This window comes from Eretmochelys imbricata, chromosome 25, assembly GCF_965152235.1.
Source record: "Eretmochelys imbricata isolate rEreImb1 chromosome 25, rEreImb1.hap1, whole genome shotgun sequence".
In the NCBI taxonomy this organism is placed as follows: Eukaryota; Metazoa; Chordata; order Testudines; family Cheloniidae; genus Eretmochelys; species Eretmochelys imbricata.
Genome location: NC_135596.1, coordinates 10,106,591 through 10,122,464, shown reverse-complemented (window position 1 = coordinate 10,122,464; position 15,874 = coordinate 10,106,591). Strand labels below are relative to the sequence as shown.

Genomic DNA, 15,874 nt, shown 5'->3' with positions numbered 1-15,874 from the left:
AACCTAATATCATGGGTCTTACTATGCATCACGTTGTGTATAGTGAGCCTCTCTTCAGAATGTGGGTTGACGTAATTGACTAGAACCACAAGCCTCTAGCATTTAGTTCTTAAAACCATGTCTGTTGATGACAAGCAGTATCCCTATTTAAAAAGTGCTTCCAAGAGTCTGGCAGCCACTGAAAAAATGTGTGTGTGAGAATGAGTGACTGATTCTGTACAACAGATCTGGGCTTCTAGAAACTTGGGGAGAAGATGACATACAATCCAGATGTCTCCGGAGCACAGGGAGGGTTGGATCCTGAATCTTGGATCAGGCCCATTTCCACATAAAACTGGTAAAAGTTTGAGGTTCCGGTGTGAAGATGGAAGGGGAAAATGAGAGACATGGGGTGGTTGTTGTTTGCTTTTGTATTATGTAGCATCAAGGAGCTCCAGTTATGGGTCAGGACCCCGTTGTATTAGGTGCATGCAAACCCTGGACAAAGAGACCTCCCCTACCCTGAAGAATTTATAATCGAAGGACAGCAGTTACAAATCCCAACATAGCTGTTTCCATTTTTCACATCTCCCCAACCCCCAAATCCTGCTTTTTATCCTGATGCTGCACATGGGGAGAGTCTGTCAGAGAGCTGGAGAGCCACCCAGAAATGTCATGGTTAGGGTCCTGCTTCGCAGCAGTTAAAGGGAAATGAAGATGGAATCCAGTAGCTTTAGCAGATAGTTCCTTCTCCGTTGTCATTCACAGCTGGAACGGCTTTAAGGCGGAGGTTGTGGTCAGCAAGGTGGCTGTGGGGAGTGCCTGTGACGAGGCTGCATTCATTTTCTGTCTGGATCGCCTACCAGCGTGGTTGTGGGAGGAGGAGAGATGACCTGGATCATCCCCCGTACAGCCCCTCTCCATGCCTGGGGACATGGGGTAGCTAGATGGTACTGCAGAGTCAGCAGATATCTAGCCCTCAAAACTCATCGGAAAGGGTGGCAATCTGGCCCTGTAGCTGCACTTTGGGTATCCCGGTCCTCCGCAGTGGATCTCAGCCCCTGGTGACTGAGGTCCAGAACCCTGTCTCCTCTCCTTTCCGGTGAGTTTCAGTCTGGCGAAGTAAGGGATGGCAGCTCTATGCCTTTAACGCCGCCCTCTCCAACTGAGCCCATTTCTAAAATCGGTCTGCCTGGTTCTAGGTGTCAAACAGGACAGAGCCCCAGGGAGTGATGGCTCTTTTGCCAGAGCTGCAGTTTAGAGACAATACCTGAACTGCGTGGTGACTTGTGTTACCAGCAGGATTCTACAGGGTGTCAGGGCTGCATGGAATGAGATTTGGTCCGCTCTCTCTGCCCACCGGTAGATCACTTGCAAAGTGACTGACACTCTCACTCCTTCCACTGCCACCAGCACAGACCATTCCTGTGGCAGAAAGCGCTGAGCATTTGTAGAGGACATTCAGTGCCGTCTAATGGTGAAAACCATGGCAGGGAGTCAGGACTCCTGGGTTCTGTTGTGGGCCCTGCCGATGACTCGTTGAGTTTGGGCACATCACTTCCCTGTGCTTTAGTTTCCCTATCCGTACAAGGGGGATAATAAATAATACGAACGTCTGAAAAGCTCAGTGAGATCCTGGGATGAAAAATAACATAGCAGGGCAAGGCTGTTGTTTGTATTTTGGTGCTGGCAATTATCTGTCCCAGAGTGAGAATCCCGGAGGCGGCTCAGCTCTGGGAAAGAAGGGAGGTAGGGGTTACAAGACATCTATTGCAACCCTAAATGAATTGTATCTAGAAGGAGAACCGTCACTACCCCTCCGCTCTTCTTGGGGTTTCCTCCCAGTCGTTCCAGTTGTCTCTGATAACAGCATCAGAGGCTCCTCTGGTTGCATTTTGCATTTGATTTTGCTCATCCGGCTGCTGCTTATGAAACCCAGCCTGGGTGTGAGCAGCCAGAGCTCTCTGCTCAGTCTCTAACTGCTGTTCAAACCTCCTCACCCCAAGGCTCTGACCTAGACACTGACCCGGAGCATCTCAGCTTGTGAAATCTCATGTCAACAGTCAAATAGGAGTGGTACAGCTATTAAAATAAATATCAGCAGTGATGGCTTCTAGTGTGGCTCACTTGCTACCCAGACCATACCAGACCTCCAGCGAGGGTCCCTCTGGGTGTTTCTTGTTACAGTAAGTGCTGTTGTCACCACCCTGAGCCCTGCCTTGCCTGCATTCATGTGCTCTCTGCATGTCTCCCGTGCTAATGCAGGAGTTGCTCTCATTTCCCGTGTGTGTGTGTGTGTGTGTGTGTGTGTGTGTGAGAGAAAGAGAGTGAAGCGTCTTTAAACTAGGATACTGCCCACAGAGATACTGCACCTTACCAATGCTTTCTGTCCTCGCATTGCTGTGTGGCCAACCATATTCCAAATTCTCACCCTTCATGGGATTCCCAGGTTCTTGGTCAGGGATCAGGACCTGCCGTTTGCTTCCCACTTGCTATATGTGCTAACTGTCATTAAAGCAGCCAAGCGGTAATGCTGCACTGAGGGCCTGAAAACCTGAGCACCTCCGCGTCCGTGTGGGGTGCTGCAAATCGGCACATCACTGAGCAGCTCTCAGCTTGTGTTTTGTGAGTGGACCCCGTCCTCTACCCCCGCCGGACATGGGCAGGCAACACTGGTTTGTTCCCTTCAGACTCCGATTCTCAGCGCTCCGCCCCCATTGAAAGATGCTTTTCAGTTACGAAATTGTGATTTCTTCTTCCTTTCTTTTTTTTCTTTCTTTATTTTTTTTTAATTAATCTCAGTTTGAATTTAACTGTCTTGTTCTGTTTCCATGACAACTCGGTGTTTGCATCCCACCCGCCGTTGTTTGTTGCTGTCAGTGCTGTTTGCTGACTGGATCTTGTCCGTCAATGTGTGTCTCCCCATTTCTCCTCAACCTCCCCCACCCCACCTCCCCCAGGAAGTGACATATCAGCTCCTCTTTGGAAGACTCATTCCCACCCCCCGATCTGTCTGCATGTGGCCCCCACTTGTTTCTTTTCAAGTACTCTCCATCTTGTCTCCAATGTGACTGGCACAGTCTTTGTGTGGCTCCATTTTCTGAAATGCCACCAGCTCCAGGGAAGTAGCTAGGACTCTCTGCTCTTGCCAAGGCCGAGCGACTCATTCAGACTGGATCCCAGTGGAAGGAAGGATGGGAACAGCAGCTGGGACACCTCCAGCCCTTCTTGCTAGGGCTAAGAACTTCCCGGCGTGGGGGGCCTCCTGCCCATTTGCCCCAGCCAATGCCCAAGTGTGTTTTAAACCCTGTCCCTCAGCCTCTGCTGGTGTCTAGGCACTGCTCCTCAGCCAGGCTCCAGGGGAGGAGATGCCTCCCCACTCTTCTGAACCAGTAGGTCCTGCCAAACCCTCCCCAGCGAGGACCAGGATGTAAGTGAAGTTACACCCCCCCACACCTTCCTTTCCCAAGCCAATGACAACCTCTAGGTGAGGCTATACACCCTCCCAGTTCTGTGCCTTTCCCCAGCTCGGGTCAAGGTGGGGAAGCATTCATGCCCCTTTCTCTTGGGATCTCCCTGGTGTGCCGAGTCTCCATGCTCTTCATTGCCTGAAATCCTTGACTCTCCTTGTCTTCCCCCCAGGCCCTGCCCCATTGGTGCTGCTGCCCTCTCTGGCTGACTGCACAGAAGCGGGTCTGGTAGTCAAGTGGGGAGAGCTCCCCTTGAGATGGAGACATCTGGGGAAGGAGGCAGGGGCTAATTTTTCCATCGAGCCTCCACTGCAGGGAAACAGCTTCTGGCCTGTTGATAACAGGGAGAGGGATAGGCCTCCATTGGAGGTGTGCCTTCCAGAAAAGCTGGTTGGTGCTGTTCTAATAACGCTCTGTGGTTCTTCCCCTCTGAATGATCTGGGCTCCGACACCTCGTGAGCAGCTCATGCAGCTGCCAAGTGGCTCAAATTCTTCTCCTTCCTCCAAGCAAAGAAGATGGGGAGCAGGGGTTAGATGGGCAGGCAGCTGGGCTGTATGGGTGAAGCTAAGGTAGATACGGAGAGCAAAGGCTTTGCAACTAGCTTGGGCTGTGACCGTGTGCCCCCAGCCCCCATGCAGGAGGGGGCGGCATTTCCAGCCCTGCCGCAGGCTGGATGTTAAAACTTGAATAATGGAGGTTTTGGTTCACTGGCAACTCCCAAAAGTGGGGGGATGGGAGGGAGGGGAGAATTGTTTTGAATCGAACAAAACATTTTGTGGGACCTGTAATTGGATGTTTTGGGTCAGTGATGAGCATTTTTAATTTTTAATTTTTTTATTTTTAAAAAATAGAATGGAAGGAAATGTCAGAACCAAAAGGCATTTTGAACCCAAAATTTTAAGCATCTGAACTTGTATAAGGATTTATTTTTTGCAGGAGGAGGGGAGTTTCAGCTGTAAAATTTCACCCGCTGCTAATGAAAACTCCATCGTTCCCCCACAGCAGCGTCAGGCCTTGTTTCGCCAACTGTTCCGCTCTGTGGGAAAGAACCCCCTCTCATGGGCCATCTCCTCTCCCAGCAGTGCAACGCCCCGCCCTCCTTCCCCCATCTTCATTCCCAGAATACTTCATTCTGCAAGCCATCATTTGAGAACCTCTGTTAAGGAGCAACCTGAAGCTGGGTTGGTGCAGTAAGCTAGAGGCTGATCCAGGCCACCAGGTCTAAGGAGATCTGAAGCCACCATGACCCAGTGGGGAGAGCTTCTGGGCCTGATTCTCTTTGGCACCAGTTTTGTATGGGTTCAGCTCCCAATGACTTTAGTGGAGTTGCTCTGGATTTACTGTGCTGTAGGAGTGAGGAGAATCAGGGCTCTAGCCTGTGGTACTCATCACAACCACTGGTCTCCTTACTCGCTGAGTACATGCAGGAATTATACAGGTATCTCTGAAGCCTGCAGGGACTCATCCTCACACGGCTCTTTCCCTTGTTGCTACAATTATACCTGCAGCCTCCCCAACCTTTGTCCCTTTGCCCTCACTCCTAGGATGGGATGTTGCCCTATTCAGCTCACTCCCAACTACATTTCTCTAGGTCACCTGTTGTCTGCCCATGATCCCTCTTGGACTCTGTGGGGTGTTATCCCCCCATCATACACAGACTTAAATGGAATAAATAGTAGGGGGGTCATCCAGAGACAGATGGGGGACTTATGGAGATCCCACTCCCCTAGGGCCAGCCCTTGAGCAGGGAGAGGTTTCCGTGTCCCTTGGGCAGCCAGGTGCAGAGTTAGTCTCTGGGTTGGGTTTTTATGATTAAACTTCTCTCTGATCCCCTTCTCCTTCTTTGACGTGTGAGGAAACCACCCAGCTGGTCCCTCTGTCCATCCGTCCCAGTCACTTCAGAAAATGGAGCCACGGAAACTGCGCTCTCTCCTTTGCGTCCATGTTCTTCCCGTGTAAGGTCTGGAAGCTGCATCCACTTCTCTGCTAAGGAGATGCACAGAACATGTCACTGTTTTCTCAACGTTAAAGTTTCATTACCTTGTTTTTCTTATTATTATTAATTCTATTCTATTTATTATTCCGCCAGGGCTGAGATGTGACAATGTGAGCCACCACATTGGGTCACATCAGCTAGAAAAAGTATGCAGCATTAAAGTCGGTTTCCCCCTCCCCTTCCCCGTCTCTCTCTCTCTCTCTCTCTCTCCCCCCCCCCCCACTCTCCTCTTCTTCCTTCTCTCTTTCTGTCTGTCTCTCTCTTTTTCTCTCTCTCTCTCTTCAGTATCCATGTGGGCATTTGCTAGTGGCCCATAAGTTATACTCCTCTGCATTTTTTTCTTCTCTCTGTCTCTGTCTCTCTCTCTTTTTTTTTAAACCTATTTTGCATGATGTTTGTGACTCTGAGAGCTGCATCTATCGATGGAACCGTGTCAGATCTTAAAGAGGCTTCGTTAGGGTTTCTATACCCGAAAACCACAAAAATTTCATTAGAGTTTCTCATCTTTCCCACTCTCTCACATTCCAGGTGCGGGGGGGGGGGCTCCTTCCTCCTGGACGGTTCTCACACATGGACAGACACACCCTAAATTCTAGCCTGCTCTGGGGGTGCCCCCCTGTCTTTTTACCTCTCATGTAGGCTTATCTGGAATTTGGGGCAGGAGACCTCTTTCTCCTACTTGATTTCTCCTTGGAGTCTCTCTCCTCCCCCCCCCCCCCCCCCAGGGTCTCAACAAGCTGAAGGCTTTTTCAACAAGAACAGAGCCCTGAGAGGAAGCTTTCCTCACACCCTCCCCACCCCAGCTCCTCCCCGTCTTCCTCCGTTCCCCTTGACACTGGCCAGAAATGAGAGCTCGCTGGTGTGAGATTAGTCCTTTCCCTGGGGCATGAATCTGCTACTCTGGAGAGGACCAGTTCACAACATGGCAGTGGGCTTGTTCCAGATTTCCATGTGAGAAGGAGGTGGAGGAGGGCGAATTAGATCCTACTAACAAAGGGGAGTGGGCAGGGGCTCTGGGGGAGCGGGGTGGGGAGCCGGGGCCCCAGCAGCTGTGGAGGAGATTGTTCGACGCGTGCAATGCCAGCACTTGTCAAGTAAAGATGAGAAATTGCTAATAAATTTTTGTGTATTTATCTGTGCTGTGATGGGTCTAATCTTGATCAATGGAACCCTGTTGCTATGAAATATCGCTTTATGTCTATATTCTATATCTTGTTTGTGAAGTAAAATTTATTTGAAGTTTAATTTTTTTGGTTTTGGTTTTTTGAATTTTTTTATTATTATTATTTTTTAAATAAAGGAAAAAAAGATGAGCCCCGTTTATATTTAAATTATCTTCTCCCCTTTTCTTTCTTTTTTCTTTTTTTCCCTTTTTTTCTTTTCTTTTCTTTTCTTTTTTTTTTTTTTTTTTGTGTCACCTCTGTGCGTCTCGTCCACAGTTCGCCGGGTGGCACCTCGCTTCTCCATCCTGCCCGTCAGCCATGAGATCATGCCCGGGGGTAACGTCAACATCACCTGCGTGGCAGTGGGTTCGCCCATGCCGTATGTCAAGTGGATGCAGGGGGCAGAAGACCTGACGCCCGAGGATGACATGCCTGTGGGCCGCAACGTCCTGGAGCTCACTGACGTCAAGGACTCGGCCAACTACACCTGCGTGGCCATGTCTAGCCTGGGGGTCATAGAAGCCGTGGCTCAGATCACAGTGAAATGTAAGAGAATGAGCATGTGGGGGTGTGACCATGCATGTGAGCGTGCACATGTATGCAAGTGTGAGCGACCATGCAGGTGCATGGCCATATGTATGAGCATGCACATGTGTGCAATCATGAGCAACCATGTAGGTGGTGCATGGCTATGTGTATGAGCACGCACATGTGTGCATGCGTGAGCAACCATGCGGGTGAGCATGCACGAATGAATGTGTGGTGGCATGACCATGCCGGTGATCATGTGGCTGTGTGTGGAAATGTGCAGATGCATGCGAGCATGTAGTTGTATGAGCACGTGAGTGTACGGGGTTATGCTCATGCACGTAGGCACATGGTGGGGGGGGGGGGTGTGTGAGAGCGATCAGGGATGAGCATGGTTGTATGAGCATATGGGTACATGACTGTATGCGATCATGTGGGTATAAGTGTACACGAGTATGGACAAATACACATGTGCGTGCATGAGCTTGCAAAGGCATTGCTGTGCATGTGTGTGTGTGTGCAGATGTGTGTGAGGGTGCACATGAGCATGGCATGCTACTGAGTGGGTTCTCAGTGTGCTTGTGGTACAAAAAAATCCCCAACCGATTGGAAGCCACCAGCTTCCATCACTGGCTTGGGGCCTTTCCTGGCTTTAGCAGCTGTTATTTATCAGGGGAACCGAGATTCAAAACTTGTACGTTTGTTTTCATCCTGGGTCATGAGTCTGGTTGGCTGATGATGTGTGGGGAGCCTTGAGCGGTCAGGGGACTGGGGCTTGCATCCCACTCTTGTTCCAGTGTTAGAGGGGTCAGAACCTGCCCGTCTCCGGCATGCAGTTCCTTGCACCACATCCTCGTCGTGGTGTCTTACGGGAGCCTTCTCTGTTGCCTCACCACATGAGAAACCCCAGCTTGAAGCTTGTGATTTCCAAGAGGAGCATAGATGTATGGCTGGAAGACTTCCCTCCTCAACTGGGGAGCATGAGCAACAGATCCCCTTGGCTGGGAGAGGTGCAGAGTTAATGTCTGCTCTGAGCACTGACCCTGTCCATAAGGGAATTTGGGGAGGGGGGAAAAGGGATGCCTTCATAAGGACCTGAGAGAGGAGAGTAAATGAGAACTAGATCCCACTTGATCAGAGCATACGGGACAGGGAGCTCTGGCAACAGTGGGGAACAGGGACCCCTTGGAATCATTGCACAAAACTCCGGCGGAGCTGTTTGCGCAGGGAGCAGGTTGAGACGCTGGCAAAAGGATGCCCGGGGCTGGATTGAAACACTCCTTTGCTTTTCTGTTTTTTTCTTTTTCTTTTTCTTGTACCATAATATTAACCTTAAAAGCTCATGGCTATGATGCATTGTCTGAATATTTCACTTCCCCAGATACGGAACCTATGTCCCGCTGGCACGTTCTGCCTTTTGTCTTTATCTTTCTGTTCCTGTATGAAAGTAACTGCAATATGTTCTAGCAAGCAAGCTGAACAGGGAGGTAGATCTAGAAAGGGCCTGGGTCTACAGCGGGTGCTTGTAGGGATTTAGAGGATGTGCTTCAGGGGATGGTCTAGAATTAGATCATGTGTTTGGGTAAGCCCCAGGTGTAGAGCATGTACTTGGGAGGTCTTGAGCCCAGATCTAGAGTGCAGACTTGGGGGAGAAGGTGGGTCTAGAGAGCACATTTGGAGGGGTCGGGGGGTGAGGAACCAAAGCAAACTTGTTCATTTTGTAGCTTTCTAGACCGAGAACTGCGTAGTTCTAGAGAAAGCTGTCTTGTGACTGCATACTGCAGGTACAGAGAGAGCCAGAAATGCCCAGGTCTAGGAACAGCTAGTGATATTTAAGGAGATATTTTTTCCATATTCTAAAGGAGTTGGGTGTGAAACCAGTTTTCCTCAGCACATTGGGATGTTCAGTTGAAGTCTGTGTTAACGATTCCAGATGTTTTGTTGAATACTTCCTTTTGATGGAGCAGTTTAAGAAGGTAATAAAGAGCGTAACTAGGTTCATAATATTTCAGCAGCATTTTACTGAACAGCCGCGCTGCGATCTGTACGGTGCTGCCAGCTTTCAGCGCCCTAACTTGCCAATTAGACACCGTTTTAACATATGGTTCTAAAGTGTTTATTCTTCCCCATCCTCAGCGCTGCCCAAGGCTCCCGGGACCCCTGTGGTAACAGAAACCACAGCAACCAGCATCACCATCACCTGGGACTCGGGGAACCCCGACCCTGTGTCTTACTACGTCATCGAGTACAAGTCCAAGAGTCAGGATGGCCCTTACCAGATCAAAGAGGACATCACTACCACGCGTTACAGCATCGGAGGACTCAGCCCCAACTCGGAGTATGAGATCTGGGTGTCTGCCGTCAACACCATCGGGCAGGGGCCTCCCAGCGAGTCCGTGGTGACCCGCACTGGGGAGCAGGCGCCAGCTAGCGCTCCTCGCAGCGTCCAGGGGCGGATGCTGAGTGGCACCACCATGATCATCCAATGGGAGGAGCCGGTGGAGCCCAACGGGCAGATCCGCGGCTACAGGGTGTATTACACCATGGAGCCGGACCAGCCGGTGAGCAACTGGCAGAAACACAACGTAGACGACAGCCTCCTGACCACAGTTGGCAGCCTTTTGGAGGACGAAACCTACACCGTCCGGGTCCTGGCCTTCACTTCCGTGGGAGATGGGCCCCTCTCCGACCCCATCCAGGTCAAAACACAGCAAGGAGGTGAGTTCTGGGCCCATGTAGTCATGGACAGACTGAGCTGCCACACGCGGATTCTGTCGGGGAGACAGTTAGCTGGCTCACAGCACAATGATAACACTGTGCCCAGGGCGCTCTCCAGAGCACTTTCTCTTTACTGGTCATCTTTATAGAATCATAGAAGATTAGGGTTGGAAGAGACCTCAGGAGGTATGTAGTCCAACCCCCTGCTCAAAACAGGACCAACCCCAACTAAATCATCCCAGCCAAGGCTTTGTCAAGCCGGGCCTTAAAAACCTCTAAGGATGGAGATTCCACCACCTCCCTAGGGAACCCATTCCAGTGCTTCATCACCCTCCTAGTGAAATATCCAACCAAGACCTCCAACTTGAGACCATTGCTCCTTGTTCAGTCATCTGCCACCACTAAGAACAGCCGAGCTCCATCCTCTTTGGAACCTCCCTTCAGGTAGTTGAAGGTTGCTATCAAATCCCCCCCGTCACTCTTCTCTTCTGCAGACTAAATAATCCCAGTTCCCTCAGCCTCTCCTCATAAGTCATGTGCCCCAACCCCTACTCATTTTCATTGCCCTCCGCTGGACTTTCTCCAATTTTTCCACATCCTTTCTGTAATGGGGGCCCCAAACCTGGATGCAATACTCCAGATGTGGCCTCACCAGTGCCGAATAGAGGGGAATAATCACTTCCCTCAATCTCCTGGCAAGTGTTGACTCGTATCCAGTTTCTCGTCCACTGTCATCCCCAGGTCCTTTTCTGCAGAACTGCAGCTTAACCAGTCGGTCCCCAGCCTGTAGCAGTTCATGGGATTCTTCCGTCCTAAGTGCAGGACTCTGCACTTATCCTTGTTGAACCTCATCAGATTTCTTTTGGCCCAATCCTCCAATTTGTCTAGGTCACTCTGGACCCTATCCCTACCTTCCAGCGTTTCTACCTCCCCCCAGCTTAGTGTCATCTGCTTAAGTATCTTCAGCTTAAATAGAAATAGCTATTTGGGGAGGAAGCACTGTCCAGCGGCTGGAACAGAGGACCTGGGAGTTAGGACTCCTGGGTTTTGTTTCTAGTGGTTACAGCAGGCAGCTAGGAGACAGGAGTCCTCTGCTCTATCCTTGCCACTCTCTCTGTGACATTGAGCACGTCACGGTAAAACGGTGCCTCAGTTTCCCCACCTCTAGAGTAGGTTGACTGATACCCCCACCTCCCCACGTGTGGTGTCTCTAAAGGATGCTGAGAGCCTCTGATCAAAGGAACCGTAGGAGGGCAGAGCCATATTCTGTCTGTATCTAGTGCTATCTGTCATGGCAGGCACGTGAGAGAGGGTTTTAGAAGCCAAGTGGGATATGCTGGCTGTACTCATCTGCATGTCGTTACCCAGAATGCTCTGTGAATGAACAGATAGTTTGACCTTGCTTCTGGCTAAGTTCCTCTGAGTGCCCTTCTCTGTCAGAAATGCATACCCCTTCTTTCCCTGGTAATCAGGAGCCCCATTCTGGCTGCAGGCCAGGGAAATCCGCTTTCTGTACACTACGGTTCCCGGAACCGTCCAAGTTATGGAGAGGCTGAGAACGTCACTCAAGGGATGGGGGGCTGTCCCCTTTACTGTGTAGGATGATGGACACTGTGATCCAGGACTGGCTTGTCTCCAGCGACTGTAGATGGTTTACTGTCCTGGCCCTGCAGGGTGACAGACACTGGGCTCCAGTAAAGAAAAGCCCCTGCCTTCCTGCAGGAGCGATGGGAAAGAGTCAGGACCACGCACCCATATGCTGCTTATGGACAAGCCTGGGGTGGAGGTGGGGGTGGGGGGAGATTCTTCTAAATAGCCCAGTAACCTGGGCCCTGTCTCTCTCTCCCTCCTCCTCTGCGCTGGCTGTCCAACCCCACCCTGTGGATTTCTCCTCGGTCTATGTTAGTTCCTGGGCAGCCGATGAACTTTCAAGCGGAAGCCAAGACGGAGACCAGCATCAGAGTGTCATGGAGCCCTCCCCGGCAGGAGATTATTGTCAAGTACGAACTCAGCTACAGGGAAGGAGATCGCGGCAGGGAGGTGAGTGCCACAAGGGAGGCGTGGGGGATGATGGTTCTGCCCCTTTTGCCTGCAGGATGGCGGGACCCTCCCTTAGCTGGGGTGGCTGGGAGGTGTGGGAAGCAGGGCAGGTTTTTTGTGGGGATGTTTGTTTCTGCTTCCTGTTTTTATTTTTTCTTCCCTCCCCTTCTCTTCTCCCCGGCCCACCTCCAGGTGTTGAAGACCTTTGACCCAGCGACCTCGTTCACAGTGGAAGGTCTGAAGCCCAACACTGAGTATGTCTTCCGGCTGGCTGCCCGCTCGGCTCTGGGCCTGGGGGCCTACACCCCGGAGGTCAGGGAGCGGACCCTGCAGTCTAGTAGGTGTCTCTCCTTTCCCAGCCTTGTCTGAGGGGAAGACAGTCAGGGAGCCACAGATGGCAGGCACAGGGGTATGGAACCGAGGGGAGTTCACGGCACCGACCTCACAGGAGAGGACTGCGCGGCTGGGGTACTCTGTGGGGAGGGGGTTATCCGGTACTTATGGACCCCACCGCCTCCTCCCTCGCGGACCTATATAGTCAAGGTTTGGGTGGGCTTGGGATCAGGACACGAGTTAGCACCACCTGTCCGAGAGGAGCGGCTTAACGAGCAGGGTGGCTTAATGAGCTTGACACTGTCCCCCTCGGCCCTTCATGCTGAGCATGCTCAGTGAGGACGGCTTCCCGCCTCCCGCTTTGAGGCTATGGGTCGTTAACAAGCAGAAACTGAGCAGGAGCTTCCAGGGAGGGACACACGAGGGGTTTGAGAGAGCTCTCTGCAAGAGGTTTGTGAGCCGGGGGGTAGATGGTGATTAATAAAACTAACATTGTCATCCGTCTGAGGGAAAGCAGCCCCCACCTCATTGTTCATAAGTGACTTCATAGCCTGCGGAGACAGGCCACTGGGGCTTGGCAGAGCTTGGGGGGGGGGAATGTGGCGGGGATGTTAACGACACCAGAATGGAGTGTATGTAACCCAAATGTGCTGGTTTTAGTTTAATGGATTGTCTCCCTTCGCTGTTGCCCTGGGGATGACTAGCCCTGGATGGCAATATTTCAACCTGGGCTTTTCACAGATCTTTGCTTTTAAATGAGGTGTTTTTTCACTGCATGAGTGGCTGTGGCAGCTGTTCTTTGTGTTTTCTGTCTCCTCTCATCTCTACTAAATCCCTCGGCTGCAGTTTGGAGTAGCCGCGAGCAGAACTAGCTCAGAAATGGCTCTGGTCAGCGCGTGAGAGCGCAAGCGAGCTCCCATCGCTCACAACCCTTAACAAGTGGGAGCTGCAGCCTCTCAGCTGGGCAGCCCCCCTCGTCTTTCCATTTTAATTGTCAGCTCCCCTTCCCTCTCTCGCCCTGGAGCAAGAAGAAAGGGGAGTTTCTCTTTCTACTTCAGACAGAATTTCTTACCGGGGCTTTCTCAAGTCTCCAGTCCATTCAGAGATTTGCTTGTTTGTTTGTTTGCTTCCTTCCTTGAAATGTTTTGTTGTTTTTTTTATAAAAGTTGGTATCTATATAAAAAGAAAATTGTTTCCTGGCTTTGCTGAAACACCGCTGGTTCCAGTTCTGACCCAGTTCGGTACCAGTAGAAAGAACCAGATGTCCTTGATCAGCACCAAGAAATAAAAGAATGAATCGAAAGGATCAAGTATAGGTGTCAAAACTTTCCCACACTCTGCTTCTGTTTTACTAGAGCTTTTCGTTCTGGGGGTCATGGGGCTGATTGTGGGGGAGGATTTGGGAACGGGGCTTTATGGTTGGATACAAGTAGTCCAGAGGGGTGGGCATCACGGGGTGGAAATGGCTGTAGGGCCTAGCGACACTGGAGGTTTTCCCAAAAAAAGGAGATGGCAGGTGGGGGGCTTCTTTGGGGATCTTTCTATCCTGGAATTTGCCCAGGAGGCGTGGTTTGTTCCATTGGTCTGCAGCTCAGCTGTGGAGGGATAGCCGTCAGTTTCACAAATTTAACGCTCTTAAGAACCTCAGCTGGGGAGCTGTCAACATTTTGTAACGTGGTGAAACGTTTTTTCCTGGCCGGCTGCTGGATGAACGAGTCAATTCTCCCCTGTCCGGGTGGCATCCTTCGGCTCAAAGACCTTCTGGCTCGGGCAGGCTTTTGTGTCTTTCCTCTGCAGCCCCTTTTCCATTCAGCTCCTTCCTGGCCTGCTCCCTGGCTCTCTTTTTCTCCCCATCCATCTGCCTGCCTGTCTCTCTGCATGCCCTCACAACCCAGTGAAGCCAGTTCCCCGCACTGTCTGTCTCTCTTGCTGCCTGGGCAGTTTCCCACCTTGTCTCTGCAACACCAAAGCTTTCCCCACCCCAACCATCTGCTGTGGTGTTCTGTGTAGTCCCGTCCCCCCCCGCCACCAGTCTCAGCTGTCACACACATGCATGCCTGGCCCGCAGCCCCTTCCTGCATGCACCCCCTTGCACAGCCCCCCCACATCTCTTGTCAGGGTGGCTCTCCCGAGCATCATAACCAAAGTAAAATCCATTAAACTAAAGGTAAAGTATCTTTTTCTTCTTGAAGTAGCTGGGTTTTAACTCTTCACGTACCAGAGACGTAGATTGGAAAACAATGAATCAGACGCTTGGAGACCTAAGGCAATGTCGCCCTTTCTAACCTAGCTATGAAGCCCTTAGAGTTTCTTAATACCCTCCTCATTTGAACATTTCTCCTGGTGCAGGAAGCAGGTGTCACCTGATAGGAGCGGCAGCGGGGATGTGTGGGATGGGCTCTGGAGGAACCAGAGGGATTTTCACCTCTCTGCTCCTTCCTAAGAGGGATGTTCCCCTACCCAGTTGCTCTGATCCTTCTCCACCCCAAATAGGCTCTGAGTGAAATTACAGTGATCTAAAGTCTGTGGTACCTAAAGGGTTAAACGCATTGTATTGTACGAGGTCAGTAAGGGTCATTCTTGTGGCTTGGACAGTCAACTTAAAGCCTGTAAAAGATGCAGCTCAGGTGAGTACTGGCTGGTCTCAAGCTGATTCACAAATACAGTCCACCCTGTCGCTGCGCAGTCTCCTACACACCCTGGGTATCCTGCAGCCCCTGGGGGAGGAATGGGCGGGGGCAGGGGTGTCTCAAAAAGCTGTCTGCTTGGTGAAAAGAGATCTGTGGGCACAGAAAGTTACATGCTTCGCAGTGGGCTCTCTGCTGTGTGGCAGTCCCCTGTGTAGCCAAGACATTTGATGGAGAGGTGGAGCCCAGATCTGCAGAGCTTCTTTGTCTACTGCACACAGCTCCCTGGAATAAGTGAAGCATATCACCTGTTCTCCATGTGCACCACAACCCCCGGTTCCATGCAGGTTGGGCTGGATTGTGAAGGAAACTCACTGTACCATGAACTCCCAAGAGTGTCTCTCCAACTTGGCCAGCACTTGGTGCGTGTTTTCCTCCAGGCGTTGTGGTCAGTTGAGAGCGGTGTGGGGCATAGGTGCCCCCCCTCCCCCCGCCTCCCTTTTAACCAGGGAAAGTGCTACAAATGATCCCGAAAGGAGGTCTCGCTCCGGGAACATGCGGCAGGTCCTCATGCTGGAGCTTAGAGGGTGAGTGAGAGTGCCAGGCACAGCCACCGCTGATGGAAACAGCGCTCCCAAGTGCAGGCCGGAGCGCCGTGCTCTGCCTACTGGGGCTTTCATGATGAGTGTCAGGAGCCTTAGGCTCAGGATGGAAAGGGTAGGTCAGGTCAGACCCTCTCCGCAGTGGGTTTCGCAGCCCTTGTGGCTTCAGCTGGGTTCGGAGGAGTGGAAGCAGTTTTTGACCCCACCCACGGGGCTGAGTGTTGGGTGCCGAGGACAGGTAGCTGGAGGCACCTTGGGGCTGTTTCGTCTTCCAGCTCAGTATGAAAAAGTCATAGATGTCTCTAAGATGCAGAAGGGGACAGCACACGGGCCTGTTTTGCTTCATCATCCTTTATGGTCAGGCCAGGTGGAGAGAAATGTCTGTTATGGGGAATCTGGCCACGCTATCGCCAGTCT

General features: G+C 51.4%; 1 protein-coding gene across 1 annotated transcript in view; it reads left to right on the top strand.

The window, feature by feature from the left end:
• Positions 1 to 15,874, top strand: part of PTPRS (protein tyrosine phosphatase receptor type S) — a 134,059-nt gene that overhangs the window by 67,285 nt on the left and 50,900 nt on the right. The window contains exons 6-9 of the mRNA XM_077841947.1: positions 6,886 to 7,155; positions 9,274 to 9,855; positions 11,762 to 11,895; positions 12,088 to 12,232. Of these exons, the coding sequence (XP_077698073.1) occupies positions 6,886 to 7,155; positions 9,274 to 9,855; positions 11,762 to 11,895; positions 12,088 to 12,232 (1,131 nt within the window). The remainder of the gene's footprint in view (positions 1 to 6,885; positions 7,156 to 9,273; positions 9,856 to 11,761; positions 11,896 to 12,087; positions 12,233 to 15,874) is intronic.